This window comes from Oncorhynchus mykiss, chromosome 17, assembly GCF_057628025.1.
Source record: "Oncorhynchus mykiss isolate SJ-2025 chromosome 17, ASM5762802v1, whole genome shotgun sequence".
Taxonomy (NCBI): Eukaryota; Metazoa; Chordata; class Actinopteri; order Salmoniformes; family Salmonidae; genus Oncorhynchus; species Oncorhynchus mykiss.
The window spans coordinates 52,444,296-52,471,169 of record NC_143038.1 but is presented as its reverse complement, the minus strand read 5'-3'; the positions used below and the strand labels follow the sequence as shown (position 1 = coordinate 52,471,169).

Sequence of the window (26,874 nt, the reverse complement as noted above, 5' to 3'; positions counted from 1 at the left end):
CCGGTAAATATCAGTGTGTGTGGGTAGAGGACAGGTGGGTTTGGGCAGTGGAAGAGAAAGACGGGACCATTATGCTAGATGTTAGCTATAAGAATACAGGTGATTACTATGTTGGTATGTTGGTGTAGTAGAGGGGTGTTTGTATACTTGATGTTGATCCGGGAATCTGATAGTGCTTGGATTCATGGTTTTATGTCTCTTGGCTATGTTTGCAATCCCAGGCCAAACTCTGGTGGATTATGACGTATTTAGGCATATTGAAATTATGGCATGGGGTGTCATTTTATTTCCATTGCAATTTCCTACCGTTATTACAGGCAACGCAAGCGCCTATGGCCATCCAGTAGGTTCACGACGAGCTAGGGTGTTCTGGGTGGGGTTGAGGACGGGCTCAAACCGTGAGCTACGGCTCAGAGGATCGCAAGTTCAATCCCAGCACTAAGTACGTGTTTTGTCATCTTTTTTTTCTGTTTTAACCCTAACCCAAACCTTAACCCTTACCTTAACCACTCGGAATGAATACCTAAACTTAATCGTCAAGGTTAACCCTATCCCAAACATTCAGCTTAACCACTCAGAAATTATACCAAAACTTAACTGTCAAGGTTAGTTTTGGGTTCACTGACAGCTGACAAATGACAGTTAACATACTGCAAAATATGCCATAATTAAAATGCCAACACACTCCATAATCTGCAGACTGCACCACAGACAGCCCCACAAGCCATAATTTACGGCCCCACTTGCCCTAATTAAAAGGGCCAGCCATGCCATATCTCTGTTGCTGCAGTTATGGCCAGATATGGTGTTTTCTTTGGATATTTTGTTGTGCAGTCCTGATGAGATAACAGTCAGTGATGCATTAAATACTCAATGTCTTCATGAAGCTTTATTAGGGACTATGTCCCAGACCCCTGCATTGATACTGTACCTCATTAAGTACATGTTGATATGATACTGTATAAGCCCTCCTCAACAGACTTGGTTTGCTGCTGAAGTTAAACACTAGATCAAATTAGATTTTTACTGCATTTTGAACCATAGTATCGATCTGTTGATTGCACCAATAATTAGTGAATGTTTGCCCTCCACATTGCAACCTTTTCAATCTTCTGCAGGAGATGTGTTGATACATTTTGACTGGTATGGATTATACCAAACAGGGAACACCTTACTGAGGATATTGAGCTATTGTCTTGGTGCAAACATGCTCTCTTACTCTCTCACTCTCTCACTCTTTCTTTGCCGCTCAGGGACTAGAGAAATGCATTTGTCATTCCATTTTGTTGCAATATATGCAAACCAGTCCAGCTCATTTGTATTTCTAGGTATACTCCACACCCATCAGAGGAGTAGAGAGAGCTCATTTGCATCATCTTATCAGAGCCCATGACCCAGCAGTACTGTGTGGAGGAAGGCTTTTAAGGTTTAAAATGTTCTCCTTGACTAGAAGTTTCCACGGTGTGGGACACCCAAACACGCACACACACAAACACACACACACACACACACACACACACACACACACACACACACACACACACACACACACACACACACACACACACACAGCATTCATGGAAGTGGCATTTTAATCAGATTGTGGTTGAAGGTTGGTGACCTCTTCACCGGGGGCTATTTTTGGACAGCTGTATTATGAAATGGCTGCATGACTCTCATTCTCTGATTCAGATCTCCAGATTAGACCTGGACCAGGACATGCTCTCTCTCTGCCAATCACTCCTCCACTGCAGTCTGTTAACTGAGCCACTTATGGATGACTAGCTGCACCAATCACTTGTTTCACACAATGTTCTGTCATTTAGGCCAGTGTCACTATTAAATAAAAATAGTTCAATTAAATAAAATAAAATGTATAAGATTACTGTACGTAGTACTAACTCGAGGTGCGCAAAACCATTGCTCTGGACTCAGTGAATTTTTTAAACATTCATAGTGTGGCAGGTGTCCCTGTAATTGGTATTGGGATGTGACACACTTGGGATAGTATTGTTACTGTCACCAGTCACACTGAGACCATCATCTCTTCTCTCTGTAAAGCTCACCCTTAGTGTTGAGATGATGACACACTCACTGGATGTGTGCTTTGTTTGGTGGCTTTTAAGCTACACACACACACACACACACACACACACACACACACACACACACACACACACACACACACACACACACACACACACACACACACACACACACACACACACACACACACACTCTGCTCCCGTAATCCGATCCATTAAGCAGGCTGTGTGTGTTCCTGGGGTGAGGTGACCAGTTGTCAGGCTGAACCCTCTGATCCCTCCCTGTGTAGTAGTGCCTGCTTTACCCAGCCGCCATCTAAACCAGCCTACTACCAGATGCCAACGTGTCGTACTGTTGTAGGATGGAATAAGCACTGCAGGGCCCTGCTTTGTAGTGGGGCAATATTATGATGTGCCATGCTTTGGTTAAGAAAAGCATTTGATATGACCTCTCCGACATGATTCTGCAATGTTTTCATATAGAAGATATGAAATAATGCTGTTAAAGGAGTGTCTGCTCCAGGTCAACAGTGTGTTGTCAGTGATGTTCAGTGGTGTGCACTGACGGTTTCTGAAGGGTTAATGGGCAGGGAACCCGTCAGCTGAGTAGAGCTGAAATTTAAGGATAACAACACCACTTGGTAAATAGGCTTATTGAACCTACAAACCACCCCCTGTGCCATGTGATTGAAAAGTATGCATGTGTATGTGTGTGTGTGTGTGTGCGTGCGTGCCTGTGTGTGCGAATGTGAGAGAGAGAGATTTACATATTCTCAGCAGCTCACCTTCCCTGCCAGCCAGGTTGTTGTGCCAAGCCTTTACTCCTTAATGGAATGCCTCCTGCTTCAAGCCTCAGCGTGGTGCCCTCTGTTCAAGGTTCTGTGTGTAGAAAGCTCTTCCATTTATTTAATATGGGCCGTTAAAAGCCTGACTGCCAGTCGATCCAGCAGTTGACTGCTTTGTGAGACGTTGTGTGAAGTAACATGTTTTGACTCAATCATACAGCTCTGGCCAGGCTGCTAATAAGATCTTGTCACCAGAGAAAACATGATCAGACAGAGGGAGGGAGGGAGGGATCATGTCCCTTTTCACTCTGTGTTGTTCAAACCAAAGAACAACCCAGTAATTTCAAATTCTATTTCAATGGTTCAGACATTCCAGTTGCCTGACAGCCCTAGTTATAGCCTGTCCTCACCACTTCACAGGCTCAGGAGACAACACTCTAGGTCAGTCGAGCAAGACAGAAAGACAATTATGGGTTAATCCCAAGTATTTACTGGGGAGAGACTGGAAAGACAGTCAGCTCAGTCACGTCATCTACAGTGTGCTCCTCTCTTTAATGTGGTGAGGTCTCGCACCTCCGTGATTGCCAGAATTTACACTACCGTTTCTCTGAGTTTGAGAAACGTTTCTCCGGAGATGTTAAACTCAAAACCAACCAAACATGATTTTTCCAATGTAATCGACCCTACCGCTAACAGTAACCCATAATGTCATAACATATCCATGTCAATAACTCAAACTGTTCCTTTGTGATTCACAGCAAACAGGATGGAAGGATACCTCGTATCTCTGACACACTAGAGCCCTTGCTGTCACACTCCCATCCTGCATATCGCGCTCGCTCGTTATCAAAGGTAGGAGCGGGTTCTGCACCCTGTCAGCTCAACCTTGACCTCTCACCTATTTTCACAAGTCTCTCTCTTGCTGTCTTTTTCTTTCCTCTTTTCTATTCAGCCCCACTCCTCCCTGTGTTGTTCTATTGCCCTACTCTGTGTGCAGGTGAATGGTGTCACCAATCAGACAGGGGTGGCAGGTAGCCTAGCGGTTAGAGCGTTAGAGTGTTACTGGAAGGTTGCTAGTTCTAATCCCCCATCCAACAAGGTGAAAAGAAAATCTGTCGATGTACCCTTGAGCAAGGCAAAATCAAAGTAATTATCAATGGCCTATGATCTACTACTTTTAGATAACATAATATATAGGTTGTTCCAACAGCCAAGGACAAAGCTTTTGTTTTATAGTCCAGAAGATGCTAGTAGGTGCACTTACAAAACACCTTAAATAATTATATGATACTGGGGGCTGAGGAATATAGAGAATGCTCTCAATTTTACACATAAATAAATATTTTAGCAAATTGTTTTGATTCTTGGGTCCCAGCTCATCACAGGTACATAGGGTCTCCTAAAGAATATCTGTGTCTCAAAAACCCACATCTACCCCTTACATTATGGAACTCGGGGGAATTGGAGTGTTAGAGTGAGGCAAAGAGAGATTCAGTGGTCTAGACACTGGTGGTCCGTCCTCAACCTCTGTAAACCTGCTGTCACTCACTCAGATGACTGAATCACTCTCTGTGGTTTTGGCTCATGGGAATTCATTTATGCTGATCTACGAACCCAGGTGATGTGATTCGTTTGGACATGAGGAATATTCAATGATTAAATCTGCAGTAATGCACACATTTATAGGTGAATGTCCTTGTCAAGAAGCTGTCAATTATATAATGCATTATGCATTATCTTGTAATATATGAACAAATTCAGCAGACTATAAATCACAGAGTTCTTCATCAATGTAGCTGTATCAGGTAAATGCCTTTGGTCCAGACTGTATTGCTGTAGTATCTAGGCATATTTTCACTGCTGTGTGCTGTGGCTTAGTGCCTTAGTACCTCAGCCTGCAGATTTTTCTCTGGTGGTGGTGGTGGTCCTGGAGACACTGCTGCCCACTGCATCAGTCAATCCCTCTGATGGAAGGATGTGTGGAGAGCAGAGCAGACCATACCAGAGCAGCTGCTGTAGTGTAAATGTTGTGCTCTACCACTGCTGGCCAGAGGAAGGTCATGCAGGAGCCTGCCGCTGACGGCCACAATGAATGATGGATTTTCTCAGAGGACATGATTGGAGAGGAGTGGACGGTAGGTTGGCGTGGCCAAAACATTGGCAGGTCTCACCACAGGTAGAGGATGGGAAATTCAGGTATCTGGTATTGGAGTGGTGGGGCGAGATGAAAGCTGTGATGGGAGCTATGAGTTATAGTGGTGATGGAATAGACCAGGGAATCAGGTCCATCTTCCTCAGCCCAGTTTGTCAGGTCCATTCCATTATACTATGGGTTTGAAATAGTCTGAAATAGTTTGGAATAGCTGAAAGTGTCAAGTCCTTTTATGCAACAGCCTTATAGTGATCGTAGTCATTGATTTGTGGTCAATAGGGTCAGTGTAAGTGCTGTCATAACGTTGCCCTGTTGGGTGAGGTTTATGACCATCCCATAAATACCTTCCCCCCTTTTCTCTTCACTACAGAATGGACTCTTGGAAAGCCCTGTGTTACCACAGTGAAAGTATGGCACCATCAAAAGGTTGGGGAAAGAACAATATTTCCCTTTCTCAACCAGTTGAAAATGTCCGTTGGTACTTAAAGAATATGATGTCTGATCAGTTGTTGTCTGTCTTTATCTGATGATAGGATGACATAAATTGTATCTTGGAAAGTCTACACATTCTAGTTATCAGATTCACATGGAATTGTTGTACAATTTAAATGTTTAAATGTGAAACTATTTGTGAAAAGATTAAATGTAATTTTAGTCTCCTAAATAAGATAATTGTTTCATAGTAAAACGTAGGCCCACTCAGTGGCCATGCCCAAGTGAACAGACATTGGTTGAGAACTATGAAACATGCCCTTCTCCTCCCAGTACAAAAGCCTGTTGACGCAAGTCAAACCTTGTGACCGATAATGTGAGGACTGGTGTCCATACGTTTAAAAGGGCTCATTTCTACTACAACCAAACAAAATTAACATTTAGTTCCAGAAATGTTAAGACTGCTGCCCTAAGGTTTAAAAGTGTGAATTTCAACATGGAGGTGACGATCACCACACTAGAATGGTGAATTCCGACTAGACCAGCCAGAGTACAGCGCGAGCTGATTATGGCAACTTGGTATGATCTTTGAACGTTTATTCACTAAAGAAGAAGTGATACCTTCTAGACGTTGAGTTATCAGCTGCAGCTGTAAACATACGTGGCCTAGAAAAGGACAGACAATCTCAGAAGAACGACAGGGTATTTTAACTTGTCCGCTCTACAACACAACGACCAGAAAGATTCTTCAAAGGATAATGGCGATCTCTGCTGGGTAAACCAGTCTTCCATCTTTGACCCATTTATCGAGGCGCAGCTCAGAGTAAATATATATATCTTGCATTTTCCTCTTCCGAATGGGTGGTTATTAGAATGCGGAAGACTCTGTATTTACTGTAGCATAGCTTCTCAAGGTCCGATAGAGATTCAATCCCTTTGTCCCTCAGTCTTCCCGCTCTTTTATTCAAATCCAACCCCCTTCCTTTGTGTAACCAGCCGTCATATCGGGTTAGCCCGCTAGGGGCTTTTCATGACATGATTAGTAATTTATGTGTGATCTATCCTGTGCATATAAATATATATGTAATTCTGTGTGATTATTTAGGTATTTGTAAATAAATAAGACAATTTGTGTATTGCTGATTTAACCTATTAGCTAGGGATCGTGCAGATAACCAAGTACTTACGACAATCAGAATGAGACGACGATTAATAATTGACTGCTTTTGATATAAAAGATCTTCAGATATTTAAGAGAGTGGATTCGGGAGATAACCGCTCTATATAAATGAATGCTTCCGTGGTGCCCCAGGTTATTAATGGTATAATTGTTGCATGGTTTCATTCAATCACGTAATCAATTAATCGATTTCATAAAATAGCATGTCATATAATTTAATCATAGTCAGACACGACAGTGCTCGATAATTCATTGATATCAGATAAGCCTCAGCGACTGTCTCTCCCTCCACCCTGTATTATACATATTTCTAAGCACCTCCAAGACATAAGGTACCTACTAATATTCTAGTTACTTTAGACAGAAACAAAAGTAGTGAGGTTGGTCGCGGAGGATGTTTAGGCGTATACTGCGACCGTCTAGCAATCCAAAGGTTGTGTGTTTGAGTCATGTCGGGGACAACTGTAGAATTTTGATTTAACCCTTCCCATAACCCTGATTCTAACCTTAACCCAATTAATCTAGGCCTTGGGCCGTGAGGCGCCTTCTGACTGAGCTCCACCAAGCTGTTTTATGTAGGGTCTGGGAAGTGTCATGCCACTCAAACAGACCAGATCTGGTAATTAATACATATAAAATATGCATAGTGTTAGGCCCCCAGGCCAGGGAGGCAGCAAAAGTGATTCAGTGGGAGAGAGGCTCGTTATTGCATCTATTCTAGAGCACTAACCTGGAGTGTTTAAATTAAAGGACTCGTAAAAGGAAATTAAGGTAACGTGTACTTGGAGTCTCAATATGATGGTGGGGCTTGAGAAAGAGTGCTGTGATCTGTTCACTATGCTGTCTGGTTATTACTTCTCTCTTATTAATTTGCCCAAATCCCTTCTCTCTGTGAATACATGGTTTCCATTTTAAGCTACATTGTGCAGTAGACAGATAGCGAGCTGAGATTTGAGTTGTTTCTACTTCATTTTAACATTACCTATGCAGGGTATTTCACTTCCCAACACATCCAGTGGAGAATCGTAACTTCATCTTAGGTCAAATTTTCACATTGTGCATGGATGTCAATGGGAAGCATGGCTTTGACCACATAGCTAGCATGACTCAGTCTACCCATGTCATTGCTTTTGTGTGTAGGCTACTTTAAATGGTAATACAGATTTGTTGTCTCAGTGTGTTTCAATATCAAATGTTTGCTGTATGTCACCCTGTAGCCTTTGTTGTTTCACAACACATCAAACACTTGTACACATCTTTGCAATATCAACAGGAGTTTCTCACATTCTTCTCTGCAGATCCTCTCAAGCTGTCAGGCTGGATGGGAAGCTTTGTTGCACAGCTATTTTCATGTCTCTCCAGAGATGTTCGATCGGGTTCAAGTCCGGAATCTGGCTGGGCCACTCAAGGACATTCAGAGAATTTTCCAAAAGCCACTCCTGCGTTGTCTTGGCTGTGTGCTTAGGGTTGTTGTCCTGTTGGAAGGTAAACTTTTGCCCCAGTCTGAGGTTCTGAGAGGTCTGGAGCAGGTTTTCATCAAGGATCTCTCTGTACTTTGCTCTGTTCATCTTTGCCTCAATCTTGACTAATCTCCCAGTCCCTCCCTCTGAAAAATATCCCCACAGCATGATGCTGCCACCATCATGCTTCACCGTAGGGATGGTGCCAGGTTTCCTTTATTTTTCTATTTCATCTTTATTTAACCAGGTAGGCTAGTTGAAAACAAGTTCTCATTTACAACTGCGACCTGGCCAAGATAAAGCAAAGCAGTTCGACATGTACGACAACACTGAGTTACACATGGAATAAACAAACATACAGTCAATAATATAGTAGAAAAAAGTCTATATACATTGTGTGCAAATGAGGTTAGATAAGGTAGGTAAAGGCAATAAATAGGCCATGGTGGCAAATTAATTACAATATAGCAATTAAACACTGGAGTGGTTGTCGTGCAGAAGATGAATGTGAGAGTATAGATACTGGGGTGCAAAGGCGCAAGATAAATAAATAAATACAGTATGGGGATGAGGTAGTTGGATGGGCTATTTACAGATGGGCTATGTACAGGTGCAGTGATATGTGAGCTGCTCTGACAGCTGGTGCTTAAAGTTAGTGAGGGAGATATGAGTCTCCAGCTTCATTGATTTTTGCAGTTTGTTCCAGTCATTGGCAGCAGAGAACTGGAAGGAAAGGCGGCCAAACTGAGGAATTTACTTTGGGGGTGACCAGTGAAATATACCTTCTGAAGCGCATGCTACGGTTGAGTCCTGTTTTGGTGACCATTGAGCTGAGATAAGGCGAGGCTTTACCTAGCAGAGGCTTGTAGATGACCTGAAGACAGTGGGTTTGGCGATGAGTATGAAGCAAGGGCCAGCCAACGAGAGCATACATGTTGCAGTGGTCGGTAGTATATGGGGCTTTGGTGACAAAACAGATGGCACTGTTATAGACTGCATCCAATTTGTTGAGTAGAGTGTTGGAGGCTATTTTGTAAATGACATCGCCGAAGTTGAGGATCGGTAGGATGGTCAGTTTTACAAGGGTATGTTTGGCAGCATGAGTGAATAATGCTTTGTTGCAAAATAGGAAGCCAATTCTAGATTTCATTTTGGATTGGAGATGCTTAATGTGAGTCTGGAAGGAGAGTTTACAGTCTAACCAGACACCTAGGTATTTGTAGTTGCCCACATATTTGTCCACATATTCTAAGTCAGAACCATCCAGAGTTGTGATGCTGGACGGGCGGGCAGGTGTGGGCAGCGATCGGTTGAAGAGCATGCATTTAGTTTCACTAGCATTTAAGAGCAGCTGGAGGCCACGGAATGAGAGTTGTATGGCATTGAAGCTCGTCTGGAGGTTGGTTAACACAGTGTCCAAAGAAGGGCCAAAAGTATACAGAATGGTGTCGTCTGCGTAGAGGAGGATCAGAGAATCACCAGCAGCAAGAGCGACATCATTGACGTATACAGAGAAGAGAGTCGGCCCGAGAATTGAACCCTGTTGCACTCCCATAGAGACTGCCAGAGGTCCGGACAACAGGCCCTCCGATTTGACACACAGAACTCTATCAGAGAAGTAGTTGGTGAACCAGGCGAGAAACCAGATTGCATAGCGGAGAAGGTATGGTGGGATTCAAAATGGTCAGTAATCTGTTTGTTAACCTCTAGCACTTAGCCATCCCGGATCCGGGATCGTGAATACAGCCTCAAGCTCATTACCATAACGCAACGTTAACTATTCATGAAAATCGCAAATGAAATAAATATGCTAGCTCTCAAGCTTAGCCTTTTGTTAACAACACTGTCATCTCAGATTTTCAAAATATGCTTCTCAACCATAGGAAAACAATCATTTGTGTAACAGTAGCTAGCTAGCGTAGCATTTAGCGTTAGCATTAGCGTTAGCATTCAGCAGGCAACATTTTCACAAAAACCAGAAAAGCATTCAAATAAAATAATTTACCTTTGAAGAACTTCAGATGTTTTCAATGAGGAGACTCTGTTAGATAGCAAATGTTCAGTTTTTCCTGAAAGATGATTTGTTTAGGAGAAATCGCTCCGTTTGGTGCGTCACGTTTGGCTACCAAAAAAAAAACGAAAATCCAGTCATCAAAACGCCAAACTTTTTTCCAAATGAACTCCATAATATCGACTGAAACATGGCAAACGTTGTTTAGAACCAATCCTCAAGGTGTTTTTCACATATCTCTTCGATGATATATCGTTCGTGGAAGTGTGCTTTCTGTCCTGAATCCCAGGAGAAAATGACCGCAACTGAAGATTACGCACCAATTTAGACAAAGGACACCGGGCGGACCCCTGAAAAATGTGGTATCTTATGGCCAATCTTCCAATGATATGCCTACAAATACGTCACAATGCTGCAGACATCTTGAAGAAACGACAGAAAGCGCAGGGTCGTTCCTGGTGCATTCACAGCCATATAAGGAGACATTGGAAAACAGAGCTTCAGAAATTCTGCTCATTTCCTGTTTGAAGTTTCATCTTGGTTTCGCCTGTAGCATGAGTTCTGTGGCACTCACAGATAATATCTTTGCAGTTTTGGAAACGTTAGACTGTTTTCTTTCCAAAGCTGTCAATTATATGCATAGTCGAGCATCTTTTCGTGACAAAATATTGTGCTTAAAACGGGCACGTTCTTTTATCCAATAATGAAATAGCACCCCCATAGACTCAACTGGTTAACTTGGCTTTCGAAGACCTTAGAAAGGCAGGATAGGATAGATATACGTCTGTAACAGTTTGGGTCTAGTGTGTCTCCCCCTTTGAAGAGGGGGATGACCGCGGCTGCTTTCCAATCTTTGGGAATCGCAGACGATATGAAAAAGAGGTTGAACAGGCTAGTAATAGGGGTTGCAACAATTTTAGCAGATCATTTTTAGAAAGAGAGGGTCCAGATTGTCTAGCCCAGCTGATTTGTAGGGGTCTAGATTTTGCAGCTCTTTCAGAACATCAGCTATCTGGATTTGGGTGAAGGAGAAATGGGGGAGGCTTGGGCGAGTTGGTGTGGGGGGTGTAGGACTGTTGACCGAGGTAGGGGTAGCCAGGTGGAAAGCATGGCCAGCTGTAGAAAAATGCTTATTGAAATTCTCAATTATCGTGGATTTATTGGTGGTGATAGTGTTTCCTAGCCTCAGTGCAGTGGGCAGCTGGGATGTGCTCTTATTCTCCATGGACTGTACAGTTTCCCAGGACATTTTTGAGTTTGTGCTACAGGATGCAAATTTCTGCTTGAAAAAGCTAGCCTTAGCTTTCCTAACTGCCTGTGTATATTGGTTTCTAACTTCCCTGAAAAGGGGGCTATTCGATGCTAATGCAGAACGCCACAGGATGTTTTTGTGCTGGTCAAGGGCAGTCAGATCTGGAGAGAACCAAGGGCTATATCTGTTCCTGGTTCTACATTTTTTAAATGGGGCATGCTTATTTTAGATGGTGAGGAAGGCACTTTTAAAGAATAACGAGGCATTCTCTACTGACGGGATGAGGTCAATATCCTTCCACGATACCCGGGCCAGGTCAATTAGAAAGGCCTGCTCGGTGAAGTGTTTTAGGAAGCGTTTGACAGTGATGAGGGGTGGTCGTTTGACCGCAGACCCATTACGGACGAAGGCAATGAGGCAGTGATCGCTGAGATCTTGGTTGAAGACAGCAGAGGTATATTTGGAGGGCAAGTTGGTTAGGATGATAGCTATGAGGGTGCCCGTGTTTACGGATTTGGGGTTGTACCTGGTAGGTTTATTGATAATTTGTGTGAGATTGAGGGCAACAAGCTTAGATTGTAGGATGGCCGGGGTGTTAAGCATGTCCCAGTTTAGGTCACCTAGCATCACTAGCTCTGAAGATAGATGGGGGGCAATCAATTCATATATTCATATAAGCAGTGACTAAAACAAACTTAGGGAGGAGGCTTCTAATATTAACATGCATGAAACCAAGGCTTATACGGTTACAGAAGTCAACAAATGAGAGCGCCTGGGGAATGGGAGTGGAACTAGGCACTGCAGGGCCTGGATTAACCTCTACATCACCAGAGGAATGGAGGAGTAGGATAAGGGTATGGCTAAGGGCTATAAGAACTGGTCGTCTAGTACGTTCGGAACAGGGAGTAGAAAGAGCAGGTTTCTGGGCGCGATAGAATAGATTCAAGGCATAATGTACAGACGAAGGTATGGTAGGATGTGAATACAGCGAAGGTAAACCTAGGCATTGAGTGATGATGAAAGAGATATTGTCTCTAGAAACATCATTTAAACCAGGTGATGTCACCGCATGTGTGGAGGTGGAACTAAAGGGTTAGCTAAGGCATATTGAGCAGGGCTAGAGGCTCTACAGAAATAATACAATAATCACTAACCAGAACAGAAATGGACTAGGCATATTGACATTAGTGAGAGGCATGCGTAGCCGAGTGATCATAGGGTCCAGTGTGTAGTTAGGCTGGCTGGAGACACAGTGATTCAGACAGCTCGCGGGCCGGGGCATGCAAGCTAGCAGAAGGGCCTTAAGAGGGACGTCGTGACGGAAGAAGTCTGTTATAGCCTCCTCATGCGGAACCTCCCCGTGCTGTTACATCGGTAGTCCAGTCGTGATGAATAAGCAGTGCTCCGTGTAGTAAAAGGGGTCCAGGCCAATTGGCAAAATAGGTATAGTGGCCCAAGAAATTGGCCGATGGACCTATTCAGCTAACAGTCCGATATGCTCTAGATGGGCATTCAGGGGACGTCGCAATGTAGTAGCCAGTTGAAGAACCCCCTCGGGCGGATTACGTCAGTAGTCCAGTCGTGAAGGATCGGCAGGTCTCCAGAACGGCAGGAAAAGGGGTCCAGGTCAATTGGTTAAATATGTAATGTAGCCCAGGAGTGGCTGATGGACCTCTTCAGCTAGCTGGGAGATGGCCCTAGCATGGGCTAGCTCCAGGATAGGCAGCTAGCTAGCTGCGATGATCCAGGTGAAAAGGTTCAGAACTTGCATTTGGAATCCGGTGATATGGAGAGAAAATAAGTCCGGAATGCTCAGGTTTGAATTGCGTTGTGCAAACTGGCGAGAGTTTTCCTAGCTAAAGGTTAGCTGATGACCGCTAGCAGTGGTTAGCTGACTACTAGCTAGTAGCTAGTTAACTGGCTAGCTTCTGTTGGGGTTCCGGTTCAGGAGTAAAGAAAAATACTTTAGAAAATGCAGATCCACACCACATTGGGTGAGGCGGGTTGCAGGAGAGTATTTTGAAGTTGAGGTTTAGAAAAATATAAAAAGATATGCGAAGAAAAAATATATAAAAATATGTATACATGGGACACGACAAGACGAGGACAAAGACGTGTGACTGCTACGCCATCTTGAGTATACATGCACTGTCAACTGTGGGAACTTTATATAGACAGGTGTATGCCTTTCCAAATCATATCCAATCCATTGAATTTACCACAGGTGGACTCTAATCAAGTTGTATAAACATCTCAAGGATGATCAATGGAAACAGGATGCACCTGAGCTCAATTTTGAGTCTCACTGCAATGGTCTGAATACTTCTGTCCATTTCTAAAAATCTGTTTTTGGTTTGTCATTATGGGGTATTGTGTGTAGATTGCTGAGGATTTTATTTTATCCATTTCAGAATAAGGCTGTAACTGTGGAAAAAGTAAATGAGTCTGAATAATTTCCGAAGGCACTGTGTAGCCTCCTCATCACAGAACCTCAGATCTCTCCCTGCTCGAGTGTTTTGCCCATTGATTTCTCTCTGCTGAAATCAATTTTGGTGGAAGAACTGATAGTGTTTCTCGTTGTATAAATGCAGACCATTATAAAATGATTCCAATCTGTTTTCATTGAGGTTCCTGAAATGTGTTTCCCTGTGGTATGAAATAGGGCAATATTGGTTGGACATGTGATAGTGGGAGAGTACCTCCGAGATGAGGAGTTCCACAGTGTACACTTTACACAATAATACAACTACTCTTCCCCTTTCCTCCCTCTCACTCTTTCTCTTCCTCTTATTCAAACATGTAATACAACATACTACACAATGACTACCCTTCTTTCTGTTCTGAAAGTTGAAAAGATGAGATGATGAGACCCTGATCTCAGACCCTGGACCTGGCTGTGTCAGCAGACCCTCTCTGGGCTCCTGCAGCCTGCTGACTCCTCTCAGACCCGGCCCATGAAAACTTTCACAGGGTCAATAAAGGCCCCCGAAGAGATGTGCTGTGTCAATAAAGGAACAAGGAGGGTCTTCCTGTAACATCAAGGTCTTTACAGAGCAGTTTATACACGTTATTCAGACTTAAAGGTAGACTTACTTTACTTCTGCAGTGTAAAGGCTTTGAGCACAGACTACTCTCAGAGAGAGAGAGAGAGAGAGAGAGAGAGAGAGAGAGAGAGAGAGAGAACAATATGCTTACCATATGAAAGGGTAAAAAAGAGAAGTCCACAAAGCGAGAGAGGAGGTGGAGAAACACTCTTCCTTGAAAACAGACAGAGTGTGTGAGAAGAGGAAGGGAGGGATGAGGATCTTTACAGTCAGGCACATGCTCACACAGATATAGTACATACAGACCTATACAAACCCATGCATTCTAATGGGCATGCAGACCTGTTAAGAGACCTGAGACGCAGCAACTTACAATACCTTGTCTTGTATTTAGGGGCAGTAGAATAGAGTGTAAAGTGACAGTAGTAGTTAGACCTCTGACACTCCTCTGGTCAATATACACACGAAACAAATATACCCATACTCTGTTTTTGGAGTCAGAGTTTTGGAGTTATGAGTGACTTCAGGATGACTAAGAGTGGCCATGTGTTCCTCAGTCCTTTGGTTATTACATGGGGCCAGAGGAGACGACACACTGATGTAAGTATTCATTCTTACTGTTGTATATGAGTAAGAGATAAAGTACTGCAGATAACTGTGATCTTAGGTATCTTACAGTGGAGTGTTGTAAATCCACATCTGTTCACGATTACTCTGTTGCAGTCAGAACAGCTGTTCGTTACTTGAAGGCGCAGCTGTGTCTCTTACTGTTAGTCTTATCACCTATATTAATGTGTAATTTCTCATGTGAACAGAGATTGGTTTTGGTAGGACTCTGTTTCCAGTAGCCACAGAGACAGTGGAGAGGCTAGGAAAGGAGATCATTAGATCAGGGTCAGTCTTTACTGCTGTTTCCAGTCCCATCACTTTTACTCGTTACCATGGCAGTACCTCTCAATGGGACCTCTCAATTTGTCTCTGGCAGAGAGTTCAGTCACCCCACATGTGTAGGTTACTACTGCACTCACATTTTTGATAAAGGAGTTGGTGAGGTGAATATTTGTGTTTGGAAAACAGTAATATTTCTGTTTTTGTTCTGATCCTCACTGACCGTGTTAGTTTGCACTCGTTTGCTTTCAAGGCAGCAGCAGGATCGGCCAGTGTATCATATGACACTGTTTGTTCACACGGTGAACCATGGGTTATTAAAACAAGCCAGTGTTGGTCAGTATGTGTGAATGTACCCAAACAGTAGATTTCGGTGTACCCGTAGTAAATTCATGTTGTCATGTGGAAACATTAGCTTGACACCCCAGTCCACTTGTGTTACATGGTACAGAGAGTGCCTCACTGGGCTGTCATGGGCTATCTCACCAAATAGCACAGAGTCTTTAATTGGTAACTTCCCTAGTCCATGCGTTGTGGTCAGGATGGAACTGCCCAGCATCAGGATAGCGGGCATTGTGGAGAACAGCTGCCTGGCTGTGGGTATTCCTTCTCTTACTTTATATGAGTGTCCCTTATCTTGAATAGAGTAGATCCTCAGGCCTCAGTAGAGTTCAACTGCTTGACAGCGGGTATCCTTTCTCTTCATGAGTTCTCTTATTTTTTACATTTGAGTCATTTAGCAGATGCTCTTATCCAGAGATATTAGTAGGGTTAAGTGCCTTGCTCAACGGCACAATGACATATTTTTCACCTAGTCAGCTCAGGGATTTGAACCAGCAACCTTTCAGTTACTGGCCCAATAGTCTCAACCGCTAGGCTACCTGCCACTACCTTATCTGGGATAAAATTGATTATGCCGTTAATGGGAGCTGATAGTGAATGGAGTTTGTAATGAGGCTACAGCACTTGTGTTGATTTTTGGTTAAAGGAGTCTGGAAGTTATGTATCTTTGGCTCACTTCCTGCAGGACTTGTACAGTAGACTACTATTGATTAGAAATGAACAGAGATGACAGATGGAGGGTACTTATAGAACCAGTTTGTAAACCCATGCATCTCATTTGTTTTCATTTTCGGACTAATATCTCCTCTCCCCATTCCGTGTTGATCTAATGGGCTAAGTGTGTTACAGCCACGCATCAATACATCCTGAGTGTACAGAGTTAGCTGCCTGCCTGAGACTGTGTGTTAAGGTGGTTAGTGGCTGTTTGCAACCTTAATATTCCCTCCCTGCCTTTAGAGGCACTGGGCTTCACCCTGCCTGCTCCTTCAGAGGAGAATATCATTGTTTCCAGGCAATTGTTTTCGTTAGGAGCGATTCAGTGAGTCGTAAATGGAGCCTCAGTGAGGGTGATGGTGTGCTCGGGGGGTGTGACTGGCCTGGGAAAGAAGCACAACACATTGATGCCAAGGAGCATGCAGTCAGAGGCTGGTTGTAATGTAAAGAGGGCTTGGATCAACTACACTCCCAGCTCCACATCCACAAATGTGTTGGAATGAACACAATACAAATCCCATGTGAAGAAGACTGTAGAGCCAGCATATTTCACCAACCAGTAAACCGCTTTCCTTCTTCGATCTGTCTCTCTCTCACTCAGACATCAGACCTATTTGCAATGATCGAGAGGATGCAGGTACTGTAAGTTGTCTGAGATCTCTGCTGTATACTTTACTCACTGCTTTGTCTTCTTTGTAGTTTCAATTTGTTTTCTGTTTACTATTCTTGTGGGTACTTCTGGTTAAACATGTCAACACACACACCCCCCCCCCCCCACACACACACACACACACACGCACACACGCACACACGCACACACGCACACACGCACACACGCACACACACACTAACCTTGTAGGGACACAACATTCAGTCATATTCAAAATCCTATTTTCCCTAAACCCTAACCCATACCTTAACCCTAACCCAAAAACTTAACCTTAACCCTAAACCTAACCCTAGCTCCTAACAATAAAATTAACCCTAGCTCCTTACCCTAAATCTAATTCTAACACTAATTCTAACCATAAACCCCCTAGAACTAACATTTGACCTTGTGAGGACCAACAAAATGTCCCCCAGTTGGTCAAATGTTTAAACACACACACTGTTTAGTAATTAGAATCCATAGAGCAGCTTTAAGTGATACAGTCTACTGTGTGCTCACCCCTCCTCTCCATAGCCTTTCCTGTGTCGTCTGTTGCTGTCTCTCTTGTTGCCCTCTTATGTTGCTGTCTCTTAGTATTCTATGTTGCTTTCTCTTGTCTACCCTCCTCTCTCGTCCTGTCCCAGTTGTAAAAAGTGTGAAAGTAAATAATTGTTTTAATAGTAATTTCACAGGCTTTTTCACCTCACCTGCAAATTCTTTGTAAACCATGTTTTACTTTTCACTGTCTGTATTTCACCTGTTATTATTCCTGTAAATAAATCAAACTAAATAAAATCTATAGAGCAACTTCAAGTGATACATTCTTACGTGTGCTCAATCCACCTTGTTCTCTCTCCATCTGCCCTCTTCTGTCACCTTCTCTGCTTCTTGTCTGTTGGTGTCTGTGTCTTGTATGTTGCTGTCTCAGGTTCTTGTTTGTTACTGTCTCCTTTGTCTATCCTTTTCTGTTATGGCCTGTTCTGTTCTTCCGGTGTCTCTCTCCAACACCTATTATTCTGTTGCTGTCTCTGTGTCTTGTCTGGTGTCTCTCTCCATCATATCCTACACTTCTGTTGCTGTCTTTGTGTCTTGTCTGGTGTGTCTCTCTCCATCATATCCTACACATCTGTAGCTGTCTCTGTGTCTTGTCTGGTGTGTCTCTCTCCATCATATCCTACACTTCTGTTGCTGTCTCTGTGTCTTGTCTGGTGTGTCTCTCTCCATCATATCCTACACTTCTGTTGCTGTCTCTATCTTGTCTGGTGTGTCTCCTTAGTTTTGCAATTCAAAATATTCAAGGGGATACTGGGGTAGCTTAACTTGTTTTGTGCCTGTGTCCGAGTCACTTAAATTATCCTCTTTCCTACCATCTGCCCCTGGCTGCTACTGTTCTAAGTGCTCCACTGGCCTGTGGTTCTTATCTGTCTTCCTCCATGGCTCATCTGAAAGGTAGCAAGGTAAAGGTGCAACATGTCTTTAGTTAGTTTTAAAGGCTGACTACACTTCCTGATTTGGCCTTTTTTAGATTTGGTTAATTAAGAAATGCTGGCGGCCATGACTGAATTCAAATGTTTGTTTCGTGGTGTGGTTTGATGTGTGTGTTCGCTGTTGGGAAGAGTTAGCCAAATAATTTAGCCAATTAGCTTGAGCCAGCTGATGTGCAACCTGAATTTGACTCAGGCTTAGGATAGCCTATCTCCGGGGCTAGATAGACACCGTCAATACATTTACACAATGTAAATTATAAAATTTTCATGTTGCACACCTTTTAGCTTTCTCATTAAATGTTTCAATATTTGTATATGCATTTCAACAATTTATGGTTGGTTTGAGGGTTTAAGTCATAAAAATGTATTGTCATTTAATTTCTAAGTCATTTAATTTATTTAGCTATTGGAATTGTAACATAATGTCCCATGTACATTTCGTAATTTACCAATGGTCCCTAACTAGCCCAAAGAGATATCCGAAGTCAACTCAAATTTACAACAGGCATTACGATCGGGTCGTGTGCAGCTGCACTTCAAATGTATGATCACTTGTGTGCTGCCAGCTGTGGGCATGTGGGCAGGATTGAAACAAACCCAACCTTTATTTATGTTGTAATGCAATCACGACCACAAGTCTCACAAAACTCCATTTTGGATGAGACTGACTTTTTGTAGTAAATATTGACAGTAGAATAAATGTTTCTGACTCATATTGGTGCCACATTGTCTGTTTTCTAAATGACAAGTTGGTTTTTAGGGGCAGCCACTTTTTGAAAGTTACTGTATACTGACACGACCAGGGCAACTAAACTGTAAAGAAAAATGTGTCCACAAACATATAAGGAGTAGCGCTACATAGCCCCTAGGCTACATGAATATTAAGAGACATGAGCCCGAAAAATTGTCGTGAAGACCTTTGTCAGTTTCTACCAGCTAATGTGAGATATTTAGATGACATAACATTTCTGGACACATAACTTAAGGGCCGATGTAGTTTCAATGTTTTGTTCACCTACAACCACAAATAACCTCAAAGCTGGCCATCTTTTCCCCTCTCTTTATGGCTGCCCTCCCCCTTCCCTTCTAAGTCCCAGTTCGTTTATTTGTCATATACACATGATGTACAGTTGAAGTCGGAAGTTTACATACACTTAGGTTGGAGTCATTAAAACACATTTTTTCAACCACTCCACAAATTTCTTGTTAACAAAATATGGTTTTGGCAAGTCAGTTAGGACATCTACTTTGTGCATGACACAAGTCATTTTTCCAACAATTGTTTCCAGACAGATTATTGCACTTGTAATTCACTGTATCACAATTCCAGTGGGTCAGAAGTTTACATACACTAAGTTGACTGTGCCTTTAAACAGCTTGGAAAATTCCAGAAAATTATGTCATGGCTTTAGGAGCTTCTGAAAGGCTAATTGACATCATTTGAGTCAATTGGAGGTGTACCTGTGGATGTATTTCAAGGCCTACCTTCAAACTCAGTGCCTCTTTGCTTGACATCAGGGGAAAATCAAAAGAAATCAGCCAAGACCTCAGAAAAAAAAATGTAGACCTCCACTAGTCTGGTTCATCCTTTCCAAACGCCTGAAGGTACCACATTCATCTGTACAAACAATAGTACGCAAGTATAAACACCATGGGACCACGCAGCCGTCATACCGCTCAGAAAGGAGACACGTTCTGTCTCCTAGAGATGAACGTACTTTGGTGCGAAAGTGCAAAACAATCCCAGAACAACAGCAAAGGACCTTGTGAAGATGCTGGAGGAAACAGTTACAAAACTATCTATATCCACAGTAAAACGAGTCCTATATCGACATAACCTGAAAGGCTGCTGAGCAAGAAAGAAGCCACTGCTCCAAAACCGCCATAAACAAGTCAGACTACGGTTTGTAACTGCACATGGGAACAAAGATCGTACTTTTTGGAGAAATGTCCTCTGGTCTGATGAAACAAAAATAGAACTGTTTGGCCATAATGACCATCGTTATGTTTGGAGGAAAAAGGGGGAAGCTTGCAAGCTGAAGAACACCATCCCAAAAGTGAAGCACGCAGTGGCAGCATCATGTTGTGTGCGTGCGTGGCTGCAGGATGGACTGGTGCACTTCACAAAATAGATGGCATCATGAGGCAGGAAAACTATATGGATATATTGAAGCAACATCTCAAGACATCAGTCAGGAAGTTAAAGCTTGGTCGCAAATGGGTCTTCCAAATGGACAATGACACCAAGCATATTTCCAAAGTTGTGGCAAAATGGCTTAAGGACAACAAAGTCAAGGTATTGGAACGGCCATCACATAGCCTTGACCTCAATCCTATAGAACATTTGTGGGCAAAACTGAAAGGGTGTGTGCGATCAAGGAGGCCTCCTCTGTTAGGAGGAATGGGCAAAATTCACCAAACATATTGTGGGAAGCTTGTGGAAGGCTGCCCGAAACGTTTGACCCAAGTTAAACAATTTAAAGGCAATGCTACCAAATACTAATTGAGTGTATGTAAACTTCTGACCCACTGGGAATGTGATGAAAGAAATATAAGCTGAAATAAATAATTTATTAATAAATAACACAGTGCAAGGAAATGCTGACCTGCAAGTTAACCTCTCGACAATGCAACAACATTAGAAAAAGTAAGTAGCTAAGTGAATAGAAATTGCAATAAAAATAAAAGCTCAATTAAATAATTTCACCTATTTAATAATTGCCCATTTTTCTTACAAATAGTTACATAACCTACAAATATATTGGAAATAACAGACATGAGCCAAGCATGTTGAATGGAATAGATCATTAGACCTCTATAATTCAATTCATTTGGTCAATTCTACTTCCTCAACGTTGCTATTTTTAAACTGGGTTAAATATAATGTTGTACTAAAGTTGTGAAATCTCTACCAATCACAGCAGTCACCGCGTCTCTCCAGGGACTTCTTGCAGTGCCTGCTACTGCCTAGCGCATCTATATTGCCTGGCTGTTGGTGACGCCTTCTCTGCTGTCCTCTGTCTCTCACACACTCACTCCTCTGCTTCAGTTACTACCCTATCTTTTTTCTTCCACTGACATTTGAATTCTCTCTTCCTTTGCTATATCTTCATGCTATGTGTAGTTGATATGTTGAAGCAATGTATTGTCCTTAATCTGAAATCTTCCTATTTTTCTCTTTTCCTATGTACCTGTAATGCCAAGATTAGTTTAGAGAAACATTTAAAACATTTATGCTCTTGAATATTATTATTGTTTTGAAGTTAACTTGGAGTGAGAAGTCTATGTTATTTCTGTGCAGCTGTGTGAGTGTGTGTGTGTGCTGTGTATATCACCTGGCCCCTGGCATGCCTCTATTTCCCTCCACAGGGCAGCAGAATGGACGAGCAGAGATGCACCTTCCCTCCACCCCTCAAAGTGAGTCTAGTCTATCCTCACATTTCCCCACAGACTCCCTGTGGACAAAGGCTCCATTATGGCAGAGCCTTGAACCTCTCCTTGTCTCCCGTCAGACAGGCTTTCAGACACACATCGCTCAAATTAGAACCCCAACCTCATCAATCTTATCACACAGCCAGACTACTGCAGTGTTGGAACGCTGGATTGTGTAGCATATCCTCGGCGGGTCGGCAGTCTGTGTCCGTTTAAAGGGATGCTCGCCAAAGCTCTTGAGTGTCACAATTAGTGGACAATAAGGATGTGAATACATTGGTGTTTATTGTGGTGGTCACTCCAAAAATTGGGTCTCATTAGTTGGGATAGCCCACCCAATATTGTCAATGTGGTTTCAATCTATGATTTAATGTGGGTTCCTTTCATTGTAGTTATGTGCTTTGTAGATTGGTTGATTGTGCTGTCAACATAAAAGTCACATGCTGCATTAATGAGGGGACTATGATGGTAAATGAAAAAATGTTGTGCATTATTATGACATGTGGTTTTCTTGCAGACAGAGGAGGACTATATCCCTTACCCCAGCGTTCACGAGGTACAAACAATCTAAAACTGACTCACATACAGAGCTGTGTATGATAAAAACCATTGGAAACTGAAATCTCTATCACATATAGAGCTCTTTGATACATAATAAACAGTCTGAATGAACCCAAAGTGTGGTTGCCCTTTATCTGCTATTGAATTGAATCCCATGTATTGTGTTTATTTTCATTTAACTTTATTAACTTCATCATCTTGGTTGGAATCAGGTCCTGGGTCGTAGGAGCCCCTTCCCCCTAATCCTGTTGCCTCAGTTCGGAGGCTACTGGATCGAGGGGACCAATCACAAACCCAGTGCCACACCTGAGCCTGAGCAGAAGCCCTGTGCGTCCTCCCACATCAAGCTGGAGACCAACAGCATGGCCAAGATCTACAGGAAACAGTTCATGGGCAAGGTGAGCATCATCTGATTAGCACCATTCTGCTCCCTACTTTTTTTCTGGAGATTTCATTCCATCTGAAATGTAAGTAGATTGAAATAAAAATAGAATAGAATAGCATATGTCTTTGCTAGCTGAGAGTCCCTCAAAATGCTTACATCACAGGCTGAGGCTCAGTCCATTCATTCTCCTGGCAGGGGACTGTGTTTATAACAAATGAAAGTATTATCTGTATGCACCACTGTTGAGTTAGCTGGAGGAGCTTTTCTCTTTGAGCAGTCGAGCTGAGGGGGACTGGGCTGAGGGGGACTGGGCTGAGGGGGACTAGGCTGAGGGGGACTAGGCTGAGGGGAACTGGGCTGAGGGGGACTAGGCTGAGGGGGACTAGGCTGAGGGGGTCTAGGCTGAGGGGGACTGGGCTGAGGGGGACTAGGCTGAGGGGGACTGGGCTGAGGGGACTAGGCTGAGGGGGACTGGGCTGAGGGGGACTGGGCTGAGGGGGACTAGGCTGAGGGGGACTGGGCTGAGGGGGACTAGGCTGAGGGGGACTAGGCTGAGGGGGACTGGGCTGAGGGGGACTAGGCTGAGGGGGACTAGGCTGGGGGGGACTGGGCTGAGGGGGACTGGGCTGAGGGGGACTAGGCTGAGAGGAACTGGGCTGAGGGGGACTGGGCCAGTAAGAGGAATAATGAACATTGCCTGAAGTGTGGATTATTTGTTATCTGAGTGTACCTTCTGGTGATGTCTCTATAGGAACACTTTAATTACTACTCCATGGACATCGGCCTGGGCCACCTGGTCTTCTCCATGAAGTATGATGTCATCGGGGACCAGGAGCATCTCTGCTTGCTGCTAAGGTACCATTCATATTATCTTTATCTCTCCCCTGCCTCCTCATTCTCTCTGCACTTCACAGGTGGCTGGTGGCACCTTAATTGGGGGAGGACAGGTTCATAGTAATGCATGGAAAATAATACATGGACTGGTTCAAAAACAACAACATTTTGATACATTCCATGCACACACTATTCCAGGGATAATTATGAGAAGTCCTCCATCACCAGCCTCCTGTGCTACACACTATTTGTCTCTTCTCTTATTTCATTTCTCTATTGCCCACTGCCCTTCTCCCCCATTCTCTTCTGTCTTCACCACTCTCTCTATCTCTCTCCCCACGTGCCCTCCCCTCTCTCTTGCTCTCTCTCTCTCTCTCTCTCTCTCTCTCTCTCATTATTCTCTCTCTCTTCTTTCATTGTGGCCTCCTCTCAGGCTCTCTTCACACTGTTCCAGGACAATACAGCCATTAAAGGACTGCAGGCGCTTTTCAATAACACCTGACCCAGAGCAGAGGACATATGTCTGCTTCAGCCTCTAATAGTGTTTGTTAAGCAGTCGTGTCCACATTTCCATCCCCTACTACAGTGGGGCAAAAAAGTATTTAGTCAGCCACCAATTGTGCAAGTTCTCCCACTTAAAAAGATCAGAGAGGCCTAAAATGTTTATCATAGGTACACTTCAACTCTGACAGACAAAATTAGAAAAAAAATCCAGAAAATCACATTGTAGGATTTGTAATGAATTTATTTGCAAATTATGGTGGAAAATAAGTATTTGGTCACCTACAAACAAGCAAGATTTCTGGCTCTCACAGACCTGTAACTTCTTCTTTAAGAGGCCCTCTGTCCTCCACTCGTTACCTGTATTAATGGCACCTGTTTGAACTTGTTATCAGTATAAAAGACACCTGTCCACAACCTCAAACAGTCACACTCCAAACTCCACTATGGCCAAGACCAAAGAGCTGTCAAAGGACACCAGAAACAAAATTGTAGGCCTGCACCAGGCTGGGAAGACTGAATCTGCAATAGGTAAGCAGCTTGGTTTGAAGAAATCAACTGTGGGAGCAATTATTAGGAAATGGAAGACATACAAGACCACTGATAATCTCCCTCGAACTGGGGCTCCACGCAAGATCTCACCCCGTGGGTTCAAAATTATCACAAAAACGGTGAGCAAAAATCCCAGAACCACACGTTAGGACCTAGTAAATTACCTGCAGAGAGCTGGGACCAAAGTAGCAAAGCCTACAATCAGTATCACACTATGCCGCCAGGGACTCAAATCCTGCAGTGCCAGATGTGTCCCCCTGCTTAAGCCAGTACATGTCCAGGCCCGTCTGAAGTTTGCTAGAGAGAATTTGGATGATCCAGAAGAAGATTGGGAGAATGTCATATGGTCAGATGAAACCAAAATATACATTTTAGTAAAAACTCAACTCGTCGTGTTTGGAGGACAAAGAATACTGAGTTGCATCCAAAGAACACCATACCTACTGTGAAGCATGGGGGTGGAAACATCATGCTTTGGGGCTGTTTATCTGCAAAGGGACCAGGACGACTGATCCGTGTAAAGGAAAGAATGAATGGGGCCATGTATCGTGAGATTTTGAGTGAAAACCTCCTTCCATCAGCAAGGGCATTGAAGATTAAACGTGGTTGGGTCTTTCAGCATGACAATGATCCCAAACACACCGCCCGGGCAACGAAGGAGTGGCTTCGTAAGAAGCATTTCAAGGTCCTGGAGTGGCCTAGCCAGTCTCCAGATCTCAACCCCATAGAAAATCTTTGGAGGGAGTTGAAAGTCCGTGTTGCCCAGCAACAGCCCCAAAACATCACTGCTCTAGAGGAGATCTGCATGGAGGAATGGGCCAAAATACCAGCAACAGTGTGTGAAAACCTTGTGAAGACTTACAGAAAACGTTTGACCTCTGTCATTGCCAACAAAGGGTATATAACAAAGTATTGAGATAAACTTTTGTTATTGACCAAATACTTATTTTCCACCATCATTTGCAAATAAATTCATTAAAAATCCTACAATGTGATTTTCTGGATTTTTTTTCCTCATTTTGTCTGTCATAGTTGAAGTGTACCTAGGCCTCTTTCATCTTTTTAAGTGGGAGAACTTGCACAATTGGTGGCTGACTAAATACTTTTTTGCCCCACTGTATGTGTTCAGGGAGAGGTTAATTTAGCTCAGCATGGCAGCACTCTAGTCTTAAACAATGGCCAGGCCCCCCTGTGCACCGTGCTAACACAAACACACCCACCTCTACCCAACATGCTCGCTCACTGTGAAATTATCAATTCCACCACGTTATAACACTAATGATAGAGTAGTAACATTCCATAAAAGCTGTGAATTAATTTTACAACCCTAGAGAGTGCACTCCAGCTGTAATGGTTGTTTTGTTAGTTAGTGTGCTCAGTTTGCAGGGGGTGTATGCCAGAGAGTACCTAGGTATGTCGGTTCATGTGCCTGCTGTGCTGTCACTGAAAAGACAGCAGGTGTGAACAGGTTGTGTTGCTCATAGTTGACTGTGGCAAGGCTGGCTATGCAAATCACTATTGTGTCTCCACAGCATCCTTAGAAAGATTATCCACATTGGTTTTGCGTCACATTTGCATCAACAGGGATGTCAACAAAACGGGAAGGTTTTTTTTTTAAATGGAACCAAAGTGTTGACATGAGAATCCTATCTCGAAAGAAAGAATGGTGAATATATATGTGACTGTTCCATCAATTTGTCTTTTAGGACCAAATTAAAAACTCACCATGATGTGATTCCTATCTCCTGCCTGACTGAGTTCCCCAACGTGGTCCAGATGGCCAAGGTAGGATGATGGACAGTCCAGAAGGAGATGTTAATGCTCTAGCCCGGTGGATAATGGTTGGAAAGGGATTTACTGGATGTGAAGTTGAAATTAAGTTATTGTATAAAGTTGCAATGGCAGGAGGAAAAGTTTAAGGTACTTTTTTATTTTGCAGCTGGTATTTGAAGAGGTAAATGTGGACAGATTTTACCCAGTCCTCTACCCAAAGGTAGGCTCTGTATTAATCTTGAAATGATTTAGTTACCTGGTCAGCTCTGTACATTTACAATGGAGTAGCTATTTTACAATACAATAATAGTATGGTCCAACAAGGAGCCTTTATTGCTGTTTTAATGTTTTATTTCTCAACTACAGTGTGTTTATGTTCCCCCTCACCGCTTTAC

General features: G+C 43.2%; 1 protein-coding gene across 5 annotated transcripts in view; it reads left to right on the top strand.

Annotated features, from left to right (window-relative positions):
• Window positions 1-26,874, top strand: part of LOC110494467 (rap1 GTPase-activating protein 1) — a 129,853-nt gene that overhangs the window by 81,356 nt on the left and 21,623 nt on the right. For 3 of the 5 annotated variants that reach the window (XM_036950528.2, XM_036950529.2, XM_090205943.1), the window contains 7 exons: window positions 3,589-3,682; window positions 21,811-21,858; window positions 22,391-22,429; window positions 22,647-22,832; window positions 23,571-23,674; window positions 26,413-26,491; window positions 26,646-26,699. In XM_036950528.2, coding sequence (XP_036806423.2) covers window positions 21,820-21,858; window positions 22,391-22,429; window positions 22,647-22,832; window positions 23,571-23,674; window positions 26,413-26,491; window positions 26,646-26,699 — 501 coding nt within the window. In that variant the 5' untranslated portion in view covers window positions 3,589-3,682; window positions 21,811-21,819. Of the gene's footprint in view, window positions 1-3,588; window positions 3,683-14,533; window positions 14,962-16,906; window positions 16,943-21,810; window positions 21,859-22,390; window positions 22,430-22,646; window positions 22,833-23,570; window positions 23,675-26,412; window positions 26,492-26,645; window positions 26,700-26,874 lie in introns of those variants that run through there. The other 2 variants (XM_021569547.3, XM_036950526.2) reach the window with 2 other exon arrangements.